General features: G+C 62.4%; 1 protein-coding gene across 1 annotated transcript in view; it reads right to left on the bottom strand.

Moving 5' to 3' along the window:
* Window positions 1-18,544, bottom strand: part of AGAP3 (ArfGAP with GTPase domain, ankyrin repeat and PH domain 3) — a 55,254-nt gene that overhangs the window by 4,073 nt on the left and 32,637 nt on the right. The window contains 5 exon segments of the mRNA XM_053898729.1: window positions 113-250; window positions 1,988-2,101; window positions 5,972-6,140; window positions 12,462-12,566; window positions 17,149-17,241. Of these exon segments, the coding sequence (XP_053754704.1) occupies window positions 113-250; window positions 1,988-2,101; window positions 5,972-6,140; window positions 12,462-12,566; window positions 17,149-17,241 (619 nt within the window).

Below are 18,544 nucleotides of genomic sequence, written 5' to 3'. Positions count from 1 at the left end.
ATTACAAAATGCTTACTCTAAAAATGTTAAGAATGGTGTTGCTTTTAGGGTACTATCCCCAAATCCCACAGCCCACCTCCTGTGCCCCAGTTTCCCTCTAGGTCCCCCTAACCTTCAGCAGCACCGCTGGGGCCGTCTGGTCGGGGGGTCCCGGTGCTCTTTTTCCGCCGGTGCTTCTTCCGGTTGGAGTGGGGAGATGGGGGAGGCTCCAGCTTGGGGCTGGAACTGAGCACCTCAGCCGGGCCACTGGCTGGTGAGGGGAGAGTTGGAGAAGTGTGGGAAGAGGGAGGGAGGGGGGTGCGCAGAGCGCGAGACCTGCCTCGTGCCACTGGGAGCTCCACCCTGAACTGCGGGCCGGCCGGACCACCCTGGGAGAGCCCCGGGGAGGGGTCTGCCGGCCGGTCCCAATCCCAGAGCTTCCCCAGCCTTGAAGGAGGAGAAGGTGAAAGGAGAAGAGTGTGGGGAACTCGGATTAAAGGCAAGGAGGCATCGTCGGCTAGGGCGGCTAGGGCTTTGGCAGCCCGGAGGGGTGGAAGGCGGCCCAGGGAACTCACAGGGAGCTGAAGCCCCAGCAGCTCCGCACCAAATTTATCCTCAATCACACTCCCCGCTCCTCACAATTAATAGCAGAATTAGAAACAATCAGGGAGCTGCCTAATTACTGTCAATTAGAGCGCGCTAATCAAGCTCCCGTCTCCCACACCCCGCCCGGCGCTCACCACTAAATGTCAAACTTCATTAGAGGCAGACACGCTCCCTCCCTCCCTGCCTTCCTCCTTCCAGACTCAACAGAGGGGCCCCAGGCCGTCAGGACAGTGACTCTGGGAAGCGCCCTCAGCTCCCCTTCTCCAACCCTCCGTGGTCACTGCCCCCAGGGGCGCTTGCACTTGGAGTAGGAGGGGGGGGAGATCCCCTGTGCTGTGAGCGCCCAGTTCCTTCCTGCCGTCAGAGCTCAGACGGGGGTTCGTGCTTCGAGGGGGATGGGAGCCTGTGAGGGGCTCCTGGGAGGCACGTGGGGAAAAGAGTTGATGGGCCTTGGGCCAGCCAGGCACTGCTGCCCCGCCTGAGGCAAAGTGGGAGGAACAGCTTTGCCTGGGCTTCTGCGGGGACAGGGAACACCCTGGACTGTCCTGCTTCCCTCACACCCTTACCTGGGAAAGGAGGGCAGCCCTGTGCCCATTTCCCTTTCAATCTGCAGAACTGCTGAGCTGTGACCGAAGGGTTAGGATACGGGTGAGAGAAATTGGGGGAGGAAAGGAGGGAAGGGCAGAGTGAGTGTGTGTGTGTGTGTGTGTGTGTGTGTGTGTGTGGTGGTGCTCACTGAAGAGGCAGGGAGAAGAAATAAGGGGAAGGGAGAGTCGGGATGTGAGCAAGGCACAAAAATGGACAAAAGGGGAAGAAAAGGAAGGAAAGTAGAAGGCGGGTGGGACGGCAGAGACAAGGCCGAATTTCTGACCAGCTACACAGGATGGGGCCTCAGCCTATCCAGCAGCAGGCCTGGGAAAACTGTCCGGATCCTGGATCCTACCTCTAGGAACCCCCTTCTCCGTGGTAGGAGAGTTGCCGCCTTCCAATCGCGTTCAAAGCCCCCAGCCTCCGACCTCCCTACTCCGCCGCCGCTTCCCTGTCCCCCCCGCGGTGAGGCTGATGAGCTGGCTGCGCAGGGGGCTGATGGGGATGCGGGAGGCGCCACCAGCGCTGCCTGGGGACAGCGGTGGGTGGGCAGACAAGCTGCGGAGGGAAGGTCTGGGGCACCAGCCAGCCACAGGCAGGGCCCGGGGGCAGCAAAGGGGTAACCGGGCACGAAGTGGCCTTTGGTTGCTGGAGAAGGGAAGGGCTACAGCGTGTCTCAGACCACCCAGCGCTGGCCCCGCAGCGCTCTGCTGGGCCCCTCCCCTTGGCCTGGGCACCAACCCAACACAGCCTCCCAGGCTGCAGACGATGCCTGGCTGCCCTCCTCTGTGTCGCCGAACAGGGTCCTGCGTACCTGGGGGCAGGGCATCACTCCACTGGTCGGCGCTGGAAACGGAGCAGGAGCGCTGGTGCAGCCCCTCAGGGCGAGGGCCAGCCCAGGCCGGGCTGCTGGCCGGGTAGGGGGCACCTGGGGGTGGGGGGGGGAAGGGTCAGACTGGGAAGGGAGGCTGGGGAAGGGGCACACAGACTTTCCTGAAAGTAGGGCTCAGGGCAGAACTTGCGAAATTCTAGCAGAATGTTGACCGAAAATGAGGGCTTTGCCAGGTACCGGGCCAGGCGTGTTGGAGACCCAGAGGCCTCACCCGGGCCCTCCACAGCTCGGGAGGCAGCTGGTCCCACGTTTCACACCCCTCTCCATGAAGAGCACGTCCGCTCCTGCCCGCTTCCTGTAGCCGGAAGAGCGGGGCACGGGGTACCCACACCCCCATGACCACGGTGCTCCTCGCCTGGCCACCGTCCCCGGCCCCCTTCCCCTCCTGACCGGGCCCCTGCACCCTGCATTCTAGTCCACACATGCCATTTGCTTTGCCTCAGCTTTGGTGCCATTCCGGCGAGAAATAAGTGTATCAAATTCAAGTAATTATGTCTAATTAGTATTAGTAATTATCCTGTTGGGCTGGAGAAAATTAATCTTTCGTTTCCCATCAGGGAGGAATGGCAGAGCCAAGGGGAACCAAAGGCTCAGGAGTCCAAGGCCAGGGCAGCAGGGCCTCCCATGCCCTCACAACTCCCGCCGGACTCCCTCGTCGCGGAGTCCCTCAAAGGGTTAGCGGGGACAGCCACGGGGCCTCCGCTGCCCTGTCACCTCAGGCCACCTAAGCATGGGGACTAAGGCCAGAGGGCAATGGCGACGGGAAGTCTGAGGACAGGTGGACCACGCCCGAGGTGCCGGAAAAGCAGAGGCGGCCGAGCGCTGGAGGTTAGTAAGGAGGCAGAGACAGGGCCCGGGCCGGACACGGTGGGAGAGCAAGCGTCAAAGTCAAGGCTTCCACCAGTCCCGGGAACACACGGGCGGAGTTTCTGGAAGCCGAGGGATGGGAAGCTCTGAGCTGAAGCCACTAGAAGGTAAAGAAACAGGCCAGACACCCCTCGTGCTCTGGGGACGGTGCGATGCCGCAAGGTGGAAGGCAAGTTTTGTGTTTCTCTTGTATTTGTCGTGAGGCAGGACCAGACGCTCAGTAAGTGCCTATTAATATACGTGTGGTGCCAACACTGCCTGCTGGTCTGCCCCACTCCCCGTCCCCTCGAGGCAACATGCCGGCACTTTCTCTTCACAATCCTGCCCCCCTGCCACTCTGGGCTGACAGCTCCCTGCAAACGGCCCTTCCCGGGGCACCCTCGCTCCCTGGCAGGAGACCCTCCAGGGCGGCATAGGCGGTTCCTAAATTCTCAGAGACCTCGCTTCCCCCTACCCCTCTCCTGCTCCCGTCCCCTCCTGGCTTCCAAATCTTACCCCTGCCTCGTCCCCAGCCCCACCCAAAGACATCACAGGCTCAACTTCCTCCCTGAGCCCCCCAACTCAAAACCCCCGAGGGAGGGAAAGTGCTTTCCCTTTTCTTTGTTAATTCTCCCCTCATTACGCCTGCAATCCCACAATCAGTGTGCACTGTAATTGTCGAATTTGATGCTAATGATTAATGAATTAAACATGGAGCCATCAATTAGTCCTCGGAGGATAATTCTGCATAAAGCAGCGGATAATGTAATTACAGTAACAAAGATAATGAGATGTTAACATCGCCCGGTGAGCGCGAGACATGTGTGAGTGTGCACGAGGTCGGTGTCGGCGTGCAGTGGAGGGGACGCAGGCTCGGGGAAATGCCCCGTCTGTGTGTTCTGGGGACGCCGGTGCTCGTGGGTGCCGGGGAATCGTGCAGGTGAGCGTGCGTGTCTCTCTCGTCCAGGCGCACCCCTCCCCAGGGGAAGGCTATCAGGGCCCAGGAATGTGACAGGACAGGGGGTCCCACTGTTTCCCTTTGAGGAAGCCGCCCAGCTTTCCCCTGGCCACCTGACTTCAAGGAAAGGCTCCCCACCTAGAGTCCTGACACTTCCTCATCCTCTGGTATGACAGGAGAACACCCCCCCGCAAGCCCGATGAGAGGCTGCCCCGCATGGCCTCCGTGCAGCCCCGGAGCGCTTAGGGCCCTGGCTGATTCCTGGCCCTCCTTGCCCCTGCAGGCCAGCGATTTCCCAGCAGCCCTCACTTGGCTCTCCGGGCAGAGCACGTGGCCCGCCATTTCTGCCATTCAACCCTTCCCCTAGTGCACCCCTCCAGGGGGCTCTCGGCACCCCACCGTGATGGGCGGGTGCCGTTCTCACCCTTCCTTCCTTTCCTTCCTTTCCTTCCTTTCCTTCCTTCCTTCCCTCCTTCCCTCCTTCCTTCCCTCCCTCCTTCCTTCCTTCCCTCCCTCCTTCCCTCCTTCCTTCCCTCCCTCCTTCCTTCCTTCCTTCCTTCCTTCCTTCCTTCCTTCCCTCCCTCCCTCCCTCCTTCCTTCCTTCCTTCCTTCCTTCCTTCCTTCCTTCCTTCCTTCCCTTAGTCTACTAGAGCTCCCCCTCTGCACGGTCAAGGGCTTCCATCCGAGCTCGGGGTGGCTTGGGGAAGCGTGGCTTTTCGAGTCAGGCACGGTTAGGTTCAAACCCCAGCTCTACCACTTACTGTGGGATTTTACAGGCAAGTTTTTTTAAGCTCGCCGAGCCTTCTGTTTCCTCATCCGCAAAGCGGGGAGGATGACCTCCACTTCCCAGGGCTGCGAAACCGCGGCCCGACAGGGTAGAGCTGCCGCGCTCGGCACCTGTCGATCGGCAGGTGGCAGTCCCTCCAGCCTGGTCAGCGGGGACTGAACAAATGCCACGGGGTGGGGGTGCCACGTGCCCACTTGCCCCAAACAAGGAGGACACGCAGGAGGCCACGGTCTGACCTCTGAACCCGGAGTCGCTCCTGCGGGCCTATCGGCATCCCGAGGGGGGCGGTTCTACGGGGTCTGTTTCGTCCGACTCCAGGGACTTAGTACCCACCCCTCCGTCCACTGAATGCCCGCAGCGGCCTAGTGCTGTGATACAGAAGCACCCCCTGGTCTCCCTGCCCTCTGGGGAACAGCACACCTGTGCCACTAAGAGCCACCCCCGGGACAGGGGCACCTCGCAGCAACTGGGAGGGCGGGAGAGTGTCGTGAGCAGCTGTTTCTGGGTCCAAGGACAAGGAGAGCCAATCATCTAGGACAACAGCAGGGCCCAGAGGCCAAGGTAGATCTGGGGCAAGGGGACTCGGTGCGGGCGGGACAGCAGCGTGGCTTAGGAGCCACAGAGGCCTCGGGAGGCACAAAGAGCCGGAGACAGAAAGGAACGTAAGCATCCTCCACCTGAACTCAGGGTACCATCTGGAGAGGTAAGAACCGGTCAAGGAAAAGCCGCCATGCCCCAAGTCCACACTCTCAGGCTCTAGTCCTTCTTCCCGCACCGCCAGACACACGGCAGAGTCAGCACGGCTTTCAGCTTCCCTCTAAACTCCGTCCTCTCTGAGCAAAGACCCTACCTCTCCCTGCAGCCCCACGGACGTTTGCCCGGGGCACCCCAGGGAGCTCTGCCCCCGTCCACCTCCCTCCCCGCCCACACGACACGCATGCCGGGGGTCCCACCGTCGCCAGCCTTGGCTCCAGACGAGGCCACGTGGTCCCAGGACCCCTGACGGCACCTGTCGGCAGGAGGCTGTCGGGCCCTATGCTCCATCTGCAAACCACCCGCCGGGCTGTACGCCGGCTGCTACCCCTGCCACCTCCGTGAGGGCAGCGTTTTGGCAAATGCACTTGGCCGAGCCGATCCTGAAGCATAACCCTGGGTGGCAGGCATGTCTGGGGCCCTGAGGACCCAGGCTGCGAAACAGGCCCCACAGCCGCCTACCTTTTTAGGCCTCCGTCGCCACACTCTCCACTCTTCTAGAGAAAGGAAGCAATGCTCTCCGTGTGCCCGCCAACCCCCCTCACCTTAGCAGCCACCTCACCTGTGCCCCCGCCCAGCTGCGTGTTACTCCGCTCCAAGGCCAGCCCGTTGGCCCGGGGGCTGGTGCCTGGGGCTGTGGCAGGCGTGGCTCGGGGCAGGCGCTTCCCTGGCACTTTCACTGTCGTCCGCAGCAGGTCGATCTCCTTGCCGTGGATGTTCTGCATGTAATCCTAAGGGCCATGTGGACAAAACAGACAAAGATTCATTAGGACGGGGCACTCCTCGGCAGCACTCGGTCTCTGACGCTGACCCGCCAACTCACAGGTCTTGCCCGCGCCGGAGGACACAGAAAGAGAGAGGAGAAAGCCCAAGTTCTAGAAAGCAGGACCGGGAAGCCCACCGATCTCCACCTCTGGACGACACCCGAGCGCAGCTCTGGGGGGACTCAGCCAGGAGCGGGGCAGCGTCCAGGGGGAAAGAAGGGCGTGGAGCAAGAGCTGAGGCGCGGGGCTCCTCGAGGAAAGACAGCGCAGGAGGCAACGCAAATGAGGCCAAACACCGGACCAAGGCGGAATTTAAGAAGAGAAGGCCCACTGGCCAGGAGAGGAACTGACAAACTCCCCAGGACACAGACGACTGGGTTGCTCCAGGCTCTGGGTGGCCAGCCACCGAGTACTTGGGCCCTGTTTCCAGAAGCTTCCGCCACCACCGGGGCCCAGGGAACTTTCAAAGCCTCGAACAGTCCCTCACTCCTTACAACAGTGCCTGACAATAAATATTTGTGAGCAGTCGAAAAGAAGCCTTTGATTCTTTTTGCCATTCTTAGGAATACAGAGACACGTCCACGGTTTCACGGGTACCAGCGAAATAACAGTAACTGTTGTCATCACCACCTCACCTGCCCACTCCTACGCCCCGCTATTCCCTGCACTCTGGCCACAGCTTATATTTCCTGTATTTTCACAATGACATAGGAAGGGTGTTACCAGGGCCACTTTACAGTTGAAGAAACGGCTCACGAAGGTTAATCTGCCCAAGGTCACATGATCAGAAGGCGGCAGAACCAGACTCGGGCCCCGCCTTTGCAGATTCCCAAGGCAGTGCACTGAAGGCAGACTTCCGCGGCCCAGGAACTCCCCCCGACTTCAAGTCAGCACCCAAGGGGCCCCAGAAGGGGAGGAGTGGGGAGCAACCAGACAGTGAGAGCCGCTCCTTGCCCCCACCCATTCCCACCGTATGGCCACTGGCCTAAGAGTCCCGCGGTGGAGCCGCAACCTGGGGGCCACAGGGCAGAGCCCGGCCCCTGGCCTCTAGCTTCCTGCTTTAGACCCGAGCCTGGCCGGACCCGAGCTCTGCCCACCGCTTCTGGTCTCTCCTTCCAGACGGCCGACTCCCACTTCCTCGCTGCCGTCACCGGCAAGGCAAGGTCTGCAGCAGGTCCCAGCCTCACGTCCCCGGTGAAATATGGCCAAAAAAACTCCTTCCAGGGAACAGGATCAGGCCGGTGGTGCCAGCTGGAGCTTTGATGGAATCCCACCGATCAGACTCCAACCTGCTCTTCTCCCCTCAGGAGCACCCTGGGGGGGCTTGGTACACAGAGTTTCCCTGAGACACGGTCTCCCTGTGGTTACAGCCCCCAGCCCCTCGTACCTTCACCCACTCTGGGACTTCAGACTTTCTGTCACCTGGCGGCTCTCCTGCCTTCTCACCCGTTAGCTTCAGGGAAAAGGGACCGTGTCCTCAGTTTTACTTTTTTTTTTTTTTAATGTTTCTTTATTTTTTGAGAGACAGAGACAGCATGAGCTGGGGAGGGGACAGAGAGAGAGGGGGAGCCACAGATTCCGAAGCAGGCTCCGAGCTGTCAGCGCAGAGCCCGACACGGGGCTCGAACTCATGAACCACGAGATCGTGACCTGAGCTGAAGTCGGAGGCTCAAGCGACTGAGCCCCCCCAGGTGCCCCCGGTGTCCTCTGTTTTAAAGCGCAGGAGGGGAATGCTACCTTTTGGGAGACAAGGAAAAGGTAGGGGCTGACCAGGGGCTCGCAGCAGCCCCTGCTCTGGGAACGACCAAGACGTCGAGCGGAAAGCAGTCACGTGGCCCCAAGGAACCAAGAGAACATGCGAGTTTCCGGTTAGGAGGAGGGGCAAGAGAAAGGAAAGGGCGCCCGATACCAGGCTCCCGCCTCAGGCTGCTCCTCACTTCCGAGGTGGGTCATCAGGACAGGGGACCCCTGAGGGCCGTGGGAAGGAGGGGCGCCGCTGAGGCGAGCACCGTGGCCTCACCAGCGGCGGTGAGGCCCGGCCGGGCCTGTAGATGTCTTCTGTTCTCCATGAGGCTCGGACACCTTCACAGGCACACGGCCCTTCAGAAGGACAGAGGGGCCTCGTCAGGCACAGAAAAAGAGCGCCCCCCTGCCCCCCGCCGTGTGACCAGGGAGGAGCTCGCTTCCACGCAGCTCTGGGCTGCGTGCACCCCCTCCGGCCACCACCTGGTCCCCCATTAGGAACAGCGCCTGGTGCCCAGCACCCCGTGCTCCCAGGGGGTCGGCTTCAGGTCTCAGAACCACAGGACACTAGAGAAGTCAGGAGGAGCAGTCTTCACTCACGGGGGGACCCCTGTGACAACCTCTCACCCCCAGGGTTCTCTGTCGCCAGCGCTGAGCCACGCCACGGTGGCTGGGAGAGACGAACCCAGGAGCCCCCTTCCTGTCCCCCGCCCCGTGTCCCTTCTATGCTTCCACTTTTCAGCGAACGCAGCACGCCCATCTGGCCACGGCTGGCCCTCGGCTCTTGCTTTCAGCCCAGAGCCCAGCATCAGCCCGTCTCGAGCCCTCCTTGGTGGGAGCCCAGCGTCCACTCGGCTTCTGCACGCACCCGTCGCGGGTCCCCGCACAGAGTCTCACACCTCGGATTGGCTGCTCCAGACAACTGGCAACAGCTGGCTGGGCCGAAGACGCAGCTGCGGTCCCCCTCTTGGGGGAGGGGCTCGGGCTGCTCTAGTTCACAAGGAGGTCACAGCAGCTGCAACAGTTTTCAGGCCCCACGACGGCCCTGGGACGCCCAGGCTGGGACGTGGGACAATCGGACCCCATGCCGAGGACAGAAGCTGCGCGGAGGGACTCTGTTCTGGGCCCAGGGGCCAGAGACCAACCTGAGGGGCCCGGCCCCCCGCGGGCTCCCTGGCCACACCAGGGGGCGTGGCTAGTGGCGGGGCAGGCCTGCAGCCTCGCGCTAGGAGGCTAGGAGACTAGGAGGCTAGGAGGCTAGGAGACTAGGAGACGACGGGGCCCAGCCCAAGGACAGTGTGGTAAGGAGCGCAAGGAGCAGCAGCAGGGACAGGGACACGAGGGGCAGAGCAACAGCGTTTCCCTCCGTCAGCAGAACGGGGAGCTCGGCGGTGGCGGTGGCAGCGGCTGCTCAGGAGAGCGGTCACCACGGCTGCCTTTATTACCCACCATCAAACAGCAATTTCTTCCCCAGCCTCCTCGCTAATTACCCAGCCAGCGTTCTCATCTCGTTTTATTACTGGAATTAACAACGAGTTCAGAGCGTGGAAAGCTATTAAGATGTGTGATTAAGCCACATTCAATTAGTTTCTACAAACAATTTAATTGATGTTGCAGATAGAATTAACAGAAGGTGATTGTGTGAATGGCTCCGCTGGCTGCAAAATGGGGGAGGCTGTGGCGGGCTCTCTTGGGCCAGGCAAGGATCGGGCGTAAGGCTTGAGGCCTGCCCACCAGCCCTTCCTCTGTACACCCTTCCAGTCCCTCCAGCCCCACTGGCCTCCGTCGGCAGGTGAGCCACCGGTACGGCCGCCCTCTGGTCCCTGAGACGGCAGCACCCTAGGCCCAGAGTAGTGCGCGTCCCTCTGGGGTTACCGGAAGGCCCCTCGGCCGCACGGCGCCCGAACAGGAGGGAACCTCCCGGGAGACAGGCCGCCCTCGGCACGGGGATGGTGTCTGCTTCTGCGGTCAACTAAGACGCTTGCTCAGTTTGGGAGACACGGCAAAGGGGAGACGGAGGCAGGTAAGCCAGAAACACTTGAGAGCTGCAACCGAGGAAGGAAAGCAAGAAGCGAGGGGGGCGGACGGAGCGGGCGGCCTTAGCTAGGAGGAGACGCAAACCCCGGTCACGCGGCGGCACGTGACGACCCCTGATTTGGTCTTCACTCCGGCTTCCGTTTTGAAGCCCGATTCGTGTCTGCTGAGTGAGAAAAGCAGCGCCCACAGGGCAGGGATGCTGCCATCTGCACAGCCCAGTCCCCCCCGGATGCTGGCGTGGGAGGAAGACATAGGTTTTGATCCCAGTGTCAATGGATGAAGAGCGGACACAGCCTGTGCTCTCAGAGGAGCCTTTCGCTCAACCTCTCCACGAGGTCCCGTGGCCCAGAGAACAAGAGGCCAGCAGGGCCGCCTGCCTCTTAGACTCACCTTGCAGAAAAGCAAGGAAAGGGCTGGAAGCCCCTGCCACCCTGGTCCCGTCCCAGGCCCCTGAACACACCAAGGAGCACAGAGCTCAACAGGCGAGGCGCTGGGAGGGACTCGGAGAAGCTCAGGCACCCATCCTGGCCCAGGCAGGCCCATGGGTTCCCTCCACCCTTCCTGACAACAGTCTAGGCAACACTTGCCCGGATGTTAACTCTCCGGGAACTTTCTCAGCCAGCCCCGAAGAGAGTTGCTCTTGGCACATGCAGAAAATTCCGGGTGATGCTCCGAGTCAAAGTCATGGGTCCAAGTATTAGCTCAGCCAGCGGCTGGGGGACCGATGATGATCCAGCCGGCCCCGCCAAGCTTCTGCTCTCTAATTGGTTGAGTGTAAAACCAGAGTTCTCGCGAGCCTTTACCTTCCCTTCCTAAACCCAAACCAAGCACAGCACCCCACACATTCCTTTGTGTCCCGGGACCCCTCTATGGTCCCCCTCCCCCTTTCCGGGCTTCCTCCATTATCTGAGACATGGGGACAGGCTAAGGGGACAGACACAGCTAGGGCAGCACAAAGCAGAAACAACAGGTAAGGGTGCACAGAGGGGAACGCTAAGGCCACCCCCACACGGAGCGAGGAGGGGTGTAGGGGGGACTAGGACGCTGCGGAGAGGCTAGTTCCCAGCTCCACTGGCAAGACGCCGCCTGAGGAGAGCGACTCCATCTTGCCTGGGGGCCGGGAGGACGGGGTGAAAATACAAGCAGCTGGGAGTTAGGAGGAGCTAGGCTGGCCTAGGATTGGGCCTGGCTGGGAAACGCCGCAGCTCTGCTGTCTCTGTGCTACAGAGCCCTGTACCTGCAGGAGGCCCCGTGACTTTCTAGGACACCTGTGTCGCGCTGCCTCGCACGGGCTCAGCGGCAGGACCGGGTCTGCGTACAAGGCAAGGCGGCCGCTGGAGTAGGGGAGGGGATGGGGCTGAGGGGCCTCTACCAAGTCCCCAAGGCCACCTGGTGTGGCCCGTCCTCAACCCCCCAGTCTCCTGAGGCCAGCTCCCACGCTGTGGAGGATGAGACGCTAGGAGGAAACGCTAAGTAGCGGCGTCCCCCGAGTTAAGGGGAACAGTTAGTGCCCGAGGAATCGGGTACGGAGAAACCCAGGAGGGCGAGGCCGGGCTCCGGCCTGATGGGAAGCAAACCGCCCGCCCGCTCTTCCCGAGCCAGGCCTTCGTGCGTTTTCGTGCCTGGGCGTTGCCCTCGGGACCGGGTTACGGCCAGAACCGTGCATCCCCGGCGCCTCTTGGGTCGGGCCTCCCCGACACCTTGTGCAGATTCAGAGGCAGCCAAGGGACCCTCGGAGGCAGGCCCTGGGCTCCTGGGCCGGGGGTGGGGCCGGCCCGCGTGCTGTGCTTGAGGGGGTTCACGGGAGAACTCATTAGCCCCACAGTGGGGCGGTGACAGAGATGGATTCTGGTGACAGCTGTGTGCTGGAGCCACGCGGTGAGGGGAGGCGGGAGGCGGGAAGGGTGGGAGAGCTGCCACGGGGCCACTCTACAGTCACCGCACCCCCCCCCTCACCGGGGCACAGGCCACACCCCCCCCAGACCCCTCCACCCGCCATCATCGCCACCCCCACGCTCCCTTTCCTCGAGAGGACGCGTGCCATTCTCCGCAGGCCCGGCTCAACTGCCCCCCGGCTCTCCATCACCCCAGGCCCGGGAACCCAGGGACTCCCCTGCTTGCGTGGCTCCCCAAGAGACAACTGGGCAGTGACACCGGCATCCCCAGCTTGAGCAATTCCAGGTAAGTGGGGCCCAATCCCGCTCTCTCCACAAGCGGGGGCCAGGACGTGGGGCCCGACCGCACACAGCAGCCTCGCCTAGAGGCAGCCACCCCGGGGGTGAGTCTCCTCGCAAGGGCGCAGCCACAACTCAGACTTTAGAATGAAGGGCTCGGCCCCGGCCTCGGTGGCACAGGCGGTGTGGTTCCCAAGCCACCAAAGTGATGCTCTTTCAGAAGGGCAGGTGCCTTTGAACCCACTGAGGCCTGCTTCCCTTCACTCGTGGAGTGAGCGCCCCCCTCCAGTCGGGTCACTCTTCCTCGGGTCCCCAACCCCTCCCCCAGACTCACGTGCAGACTGGGGTGGTAGGTGAGCAGTCCGTTGTCACAGAGCGTCACGTACTTCTTCTTCCACTCCTTGTTCAGGGACTTGCCACTCCGTTTCAGCAGGATGCCCTGAGGACAGAGGCGGGATCAGAGACAGGTGCCAGCCCTGCACATCGGGGGACCCGGAGAAGGTCACGGGGGCACTAGGGAACACCGTCCTCCATCGCCCGTCCTCCTGGGCCACTGTGCTCCTCTGAGCAGAGAGGCTGAAAAGGACCAGAGCCGACCTGGGGGAAGCCAGTTAGCCGGGCCCTTCCACGGAACTCGGGCTTCCCTGACGGTTCACCAGCAAGCAGCCTGGGGGCCGCCCCCCTCCCCGGAATCGTGGGGCCGCGTCAGCAGCAGGAGGCAGGGTTTCAGGTGGCCTCCTGGCAGTGACGCTCCTGCCCGTGTGTCTCCAGGGGTGGGTGAATAGGGCAGAAATCTAACCGCCCCCAGAATGTTCCAGACCCCCAAGGCGCAGCCCCGGCCACAGAGCTCAGCAACCAAATTTCCCCTGCAAGCCTGTCCGTGTGTTTTGTTCACTGACACACCCTCAGCACCGTGACAGTGCTTGGGCCACGGCAGACACTCGGCGAACGTCCGGTGGGTGGGTTGAGAGAAGCCAGCCGAGACCGTGGCCGCCAGAGATGCTGAAAGGGGAGGACGCCTGCAGAGAACTCCAAGAACGGCCCCCACCTTCCTCTAAGGACAACCCCTGAAGAGGCCCTCACCCGCCTCTGGCTCTCTCCTCGACACGACAGTCATCACAGGAGAATGAATGGCTGAGGAGAGGAGCGGGGGTCAGGGGAAGGACAGTACCACCAACAGGTCCCGGTGGCAGGTTCTGAGGACCAGCATCAACCGAAGGCAGGAGGGCCGACAAGAGGCAGTGCCGCCTGGAGATTCCCAGACAAAACTCCAAGGGGACAGCCACCAGGAGGGGGCTCAAGCGGGGAGTCAGGATCAGCAGCGGCCTAGGAGAGCAGGGGAAGCACCCGGAGCCCAACCGCAGTGGGCACCAGAGAGGAGGAGCTCAAAGATGTGGCCCTGATCACAAGGCCTTCTCCCTTAGGAATGGAGGGCCCTGCTCTCAGACAAGCAGGAAAACCGGGATTAAGAGATTCGAGTGTGGGGGCGCCTGGGGGCTCAGTCGGTTAAGCGTCCAACTTTGGCTCAGGTCATGATCTCACGGTTCGTGGGTTCGAGCCCCACGTCGGGCTCTGTGCTGACAGCACAAAGCCTGCCTGGCATATTCTCTCTCTCTGCTCCTCCCCTGCTTGCACGTGCTCTCTCATAATAAATAAACATTAAAAAAAAAAAAGAGAGAGATTCAAGTATGAGGAAATAGTATCACCTATGGTTCTGGGGCCCAAAGGTGGAGGTTAACCCCAATTCTCTCACACCTCCTCTCTAAGCTCTTCCGGAGAGCAGGCTCAGTCCTAAAGGGAGGAGGTTAGCCAACAGGCGATTGGAATTTCCTGCCCGATCTACCTCCTCACGAGGGACCAAGATGGGGCTGAGAAAGTCTCCCACCTTTCAATACATCCCCACTAGCACTCCTTCCTTTCTCTCTTTCTTCCCGCCGCCCCCAAAAGGCAGATGCTGTTGCAGGGAGATTCAGTTGAGCGTCCGGGGCCATGTGAGGACATGCTCTACCACCCGGTCCCCCTCAGCACGACACCCTATCCTCACATGGAGCATCTGAAGACGAGTGGTATTAATGGGACCTTCACTGGAGTGGGTGGCTGGAACATTCCGGAAGGCAGTCAGGCCCCTGCCCAGGGGTCCATGAAGGAGCCTCAGTGACCTGCTTCTGGGCGTGGCATCCACCCCTCACAGCCAGGAACAAGGCAATGGTGAGCTGCTCCCCGTCCCCGGGCTGTGGACGACACCCGCGAGAACCAACAGCCAGACTCTGGACAAGGCAGCCCCCAGTCTCACCCGGTGCCCTCAGGAAGCGCTGGGGGGACGGCAGCTCCCCTGCCCCTCCTCTCTCCTTCTTCCACACCTCCTCAGCCTCCGGTGGGAGAGTCCACGCCAGCCTCTGTTCTCAAATCCTCCCAGGCCCCGCCCTGGCCTCCCTCGCCTGACCCTTCCTCTCCATCATGGCCGAGCCCTTCCCTCCTGGGCCCGGTCCCAGCTCCGGGTCAGGTCGAGGGAAAGGGAAGCCAGACTCCGCTCCCCCTTCTGCCGCCAGCTAGCCCCTAACATCAAACAAGTGACCGCCTGAGCCTCAGTTTCCACAGACAGATAGGGAGAGAGACTCACGTATGGAGGTTTCCTCCCTCTTCCCAGCACGGAATCAGGACTCAGGATGCCAAGGAGGGAGGCCCTTTTCTACCCAGAACTCTCTCCCCTCCTTCACCTGGGCCTCGGTCTGGGAGGAGCCACGGACGAGCGCTAATGAGCTCAGTGAGCTCACCGGCAGGGGTGTGGGAGGAGAGCCCGGCTTGATGGAGAAAAGCCGGCCAGGGCCTCAACCTGCCACCCACTCGCGCCTCCAGCCCGCCTCTCACCTGCCAGCCCGGCCCAGACGCAGAGCAGGCGGCAAAGGCTGGGCTAGCCGCACAGTGGATAGGCCTGCCTACCCGGCGCCTCCTTCCCTCTCGAGTCCTGCCTTCCGAGGAGGGAGACGAGCTACAGGGGTTCCTGCTCCCCTCCCTGGCCGGCCCGGCTGCGCACGGCGGAGCAGGAAGCAATCTGGGGCGGAATGGGAGCGGCGCAGAGGCGCCAGCCCCAGAGGACCCGTTCCGCCGCCGCCTCCCTCCCAGCTCCGCCAGCCGGCTTAATTGCGGAGTCCGGATTGATTGGGAATGCAAATGGCAACTGAAATGCAATCTCCACTCCCAGCAGGAGTGGGGGGGCGGGGAGGGGGAAGGAGTGGAATGGGGAGGAAGGGACCCGAGGGTGGGGAAGGGGCCAGAGCGGCCCGGGGTGGGCAGCTGGAGGTTGGGGGAAGTCGCCTCGAGGATGAGCCCCTGGGGCTGGGAAACTAGAGCAGGGAGCCCCCCCCACCCCCAACCCCAGCGCAGGCACACCCTAACCGCCCCGAGACATCCCGCCACGAATCAGCGCTCAGGTTCCTTCCTGCAGGGCGTCCCTGAGGCTTAGTGGCCTCTTTCGGCCAAGTGGCCTAGTCGACCCCTTAGGCTGGCCAGGGGCTGGGCCCAAACCCCGGGTGCAAGTTCACAGGGCCTCACCCCCACCCCTCAGTTCTCCCCTCCCCTCTCTGTGGGGGATTCAGGGAACAGATACCTTGGCCCGTACCCCAAACAAGATGGAACCCCAAACAGGATGCAGGCATTTGAGACCACGTTTATCTCAGAGCAAAGGCCCTGGAGAAAGTGTTCTCTTGTATTTATTCAACGTTTGTGTGCGCGAATACACCCTCTCAGAATGCACCCGCCCCCAAAGCAGACAGTGACGGGCGTCCGTGGGACGCATCCATGGTGCCTGGCTCGCGCACCCCCCCCCCCCCCAAGGAGGCGGTCGGTCTGCAGAGTCCCAGAGACACGGGATCACATCACCAACAGGTTTGTGGGGTCCGATTCTGCACCCAGACACACACACAGAGACACGTCTCTCTCAGCCACTCCACGTGGCCTCTCCGGAGGTGGCCCCACTAGACTGGTCTCTGCCAGGCCTCAGTGTGACGCTATTTCAGGGGAGGGCAGAGGCATTACGTGACGGGTAGTTCCCTGCCTTCTGGGACCCTGACGCTTCCAGGGGTCTCCATTCTAAATAACTTTCACTGTGGGGTCGGAATCTCACTCTCACATAGGAATTCTGGTCAGACTGCCCACGGGCCCCAGCAGGCCCAGCCTGGAGGACTAACCCGACCCCAGGGCCCGGGCCTGGCCAAGCTCTGGTGGTCTGGCCACACCAGTCTCCTCTGTGGTCAACACCTGACAGACAACGTGGCCCCCCGTAGACACGGCGCATCTCACCACCAGCTCCCAAGATCCACGCCGGGCCCAGCAGACCAGCCAACCAAGTCACTGCCCCCAACCTCGTGGGCACCTCAGAGACGGACACCTCCTCGCTTCACCCCCATCCAGCTCAGCAGCTCAAGAACCCTGCTCGACACACCGCCATCTTTGCACAAGGACGCCCTCCATCGTTCAATGTCTTTTTCCAGCACAGGGACTGCTCTGGGGGCAGGTTGTCTAGTGGCCCAGCCCTGCCAGGCAGAGACTCAGAAAAAAAAGGGGGGCCAGGAGGGGGCAGCCCAACTCAGCTCCTCCTTTACCAGCGAACAGAGGCTCGTGTGGACAGAACTGCACCAATGAACCCAGGGTAGGACCAGCCCTCCCAGGGTACCCTTTTGTGAATTCCTTTTCTGGGACTGGGAGAGGTGGGCCAGGTCGCCCGGCTCCAGAAGCGCCAGCCCGCGCGGGCCAGCCGCTGAGGACGGCAGGTGGCTCTCTGCTGCCCCCCGGTGGTGGTGAGGAGGACACGGCCGAGCTCCCACCCGGTAGCCTCTCTTCCCAGGGGGTTTGCCCTCAGCAGGCGATCCGCTCTCCCGTTGAGGATTCAGGCCCGGCAGGGGCAGTGCTGGCCTTACAGTAACCAGCCCCCAGAGGCGCTGAAGAGCGCCGCCCTCCAGCGTTTCCTGGGCCTCATCCCTCACCTCCACCGCTCTCTGGCCACAGGGGAAGGGACTGCTGACCTGTTTGATGGGGATGGCCCGACCGCTCCCGATGCTGTCCACCTTGCAGTCGGCGGCTTTCTTCTCCCTGTCCAAGTCGGCGCCCTTTCGAGACTGAAAGAGAAAAGAAGAGGCGTGTTAGAGGGGCGCAGGGCCCACGGGGGACAGCTGCCCGCCTGGACTCCCCAGCCCTCCCCTCCTCCCTCCTCCTGGGCAGGCCCTAGCAGTGGGGGCGGGGCCGGGGCGGCGGGACCGGGAAGGAACTGAGACCACGAGTATTCCAACGGGTTTATTCTTACACACGGCACCATACAGAGCAGCACAGGTCACTGAGCCAGGCCCGCCCCTTACAAAAGAGCAAGGACACGAAATACCGAGGGCGCAAGGAGCGCGCAGCCCAGGGGGCTGGGGCGTAAGAGAAGGGAAGGGGCGAGGAGAGGTGGACGGTGGGGCTGAGGGACGGCTGGGAGCACAGGGCACGAGAACCGGGGAGAGCCAAGTCCAGAAGTGAGCGGGCAGGGGCCCGTCTGCGGCACAGACACCACACGGCACGTTGCACCGAGCGCGGTCGGCGAGGCCCGAGGGGCACAGTGGATGGAGAGAGAGAGGAGAGAGGCCAAAAGAGGCCCTGCGCCCCTGCCAGGCTCCTGGGGCAGAGCCCGCCCCAATGCGGATCCTAGGAAACGGGGAGGGGCCAAGAGGGGGAAAGGCAAGCGCGCGCGCGGCGTGGGCGTGGCGTCCGGAGCGGAGCAGGAACGGCAGGAGTCCATGCAGGAAGGAGCAGAGGAGGGAGGGGCGGGAAAGCTCCCCCCAGGAGCAGCTGGGCCGGGGCGGGCGCTCGGACGCCCCCGCCCCTCGGGGGCCTCGTTGCGCTGGCCCGGGGCGCCGGGCGTGGGGCCGAGCTCCCTTCTTCTCCATGCAGCGAGCCTGGCGCAGCGCGTCCAGCCGGGCCTGGTCCCCCGGCAGCCCCCAGCCGCGGGCTCCAGCGTTCCTAGCCTTCCCTGGGGGTGGGGGTTAGTTACAAAGGTTCCTGTGGGTCTCTGGAGTGGGGAGCACGGCGGCCGCTTCTCATCTGAGAGCAGTCCCAAGGCCCGGCCCGCCTCCGGCCCCGCACAGGGGAGAATGTCCAGAGGTGCTGTGTGTCACCACCTGGTCTTCTAATTTGGAAGGAGTTGGAAAGGCCTTTTTGTTGATGAAAAGTTGGAAACAGTGGCACATATCTGCAAATATCGAAAGAATAAAGATTTTGGCAAGTTATACTCAAGCCCAGTCGGTCAGCACTGGTGAGGGCAGAGACCCAGGTGCCTGGGGAGAGGAGGCAGCGGGATGAAGAGGAGGAGGAGGAGGAGGAGGAGGAGGCGGGTGGCGGCAGAGGCCGCTGGGCAGTCCATCTCATCGGGGAATGTTTGCCACTGGG

This window comes from Panthera pardus, unplaced genomic scaffold, assembly GCF_024362965.1.
Source record: "Panthera pardus isolate Hobbes unplaced genomic scaffold, ASM2436296v1 HiC_scaffold_9, whole genome shotgun sequence".
In the NCBI taxonomy this organism is placed as follows: Eukaryota; Metazoa; Chordata; class Mammalia; order Carnivora; family Felidae; genus Panthera; species Panthera pardus.
This window is presented reverse-complemented; position numbering and strand designations above follow the sequence as displayed.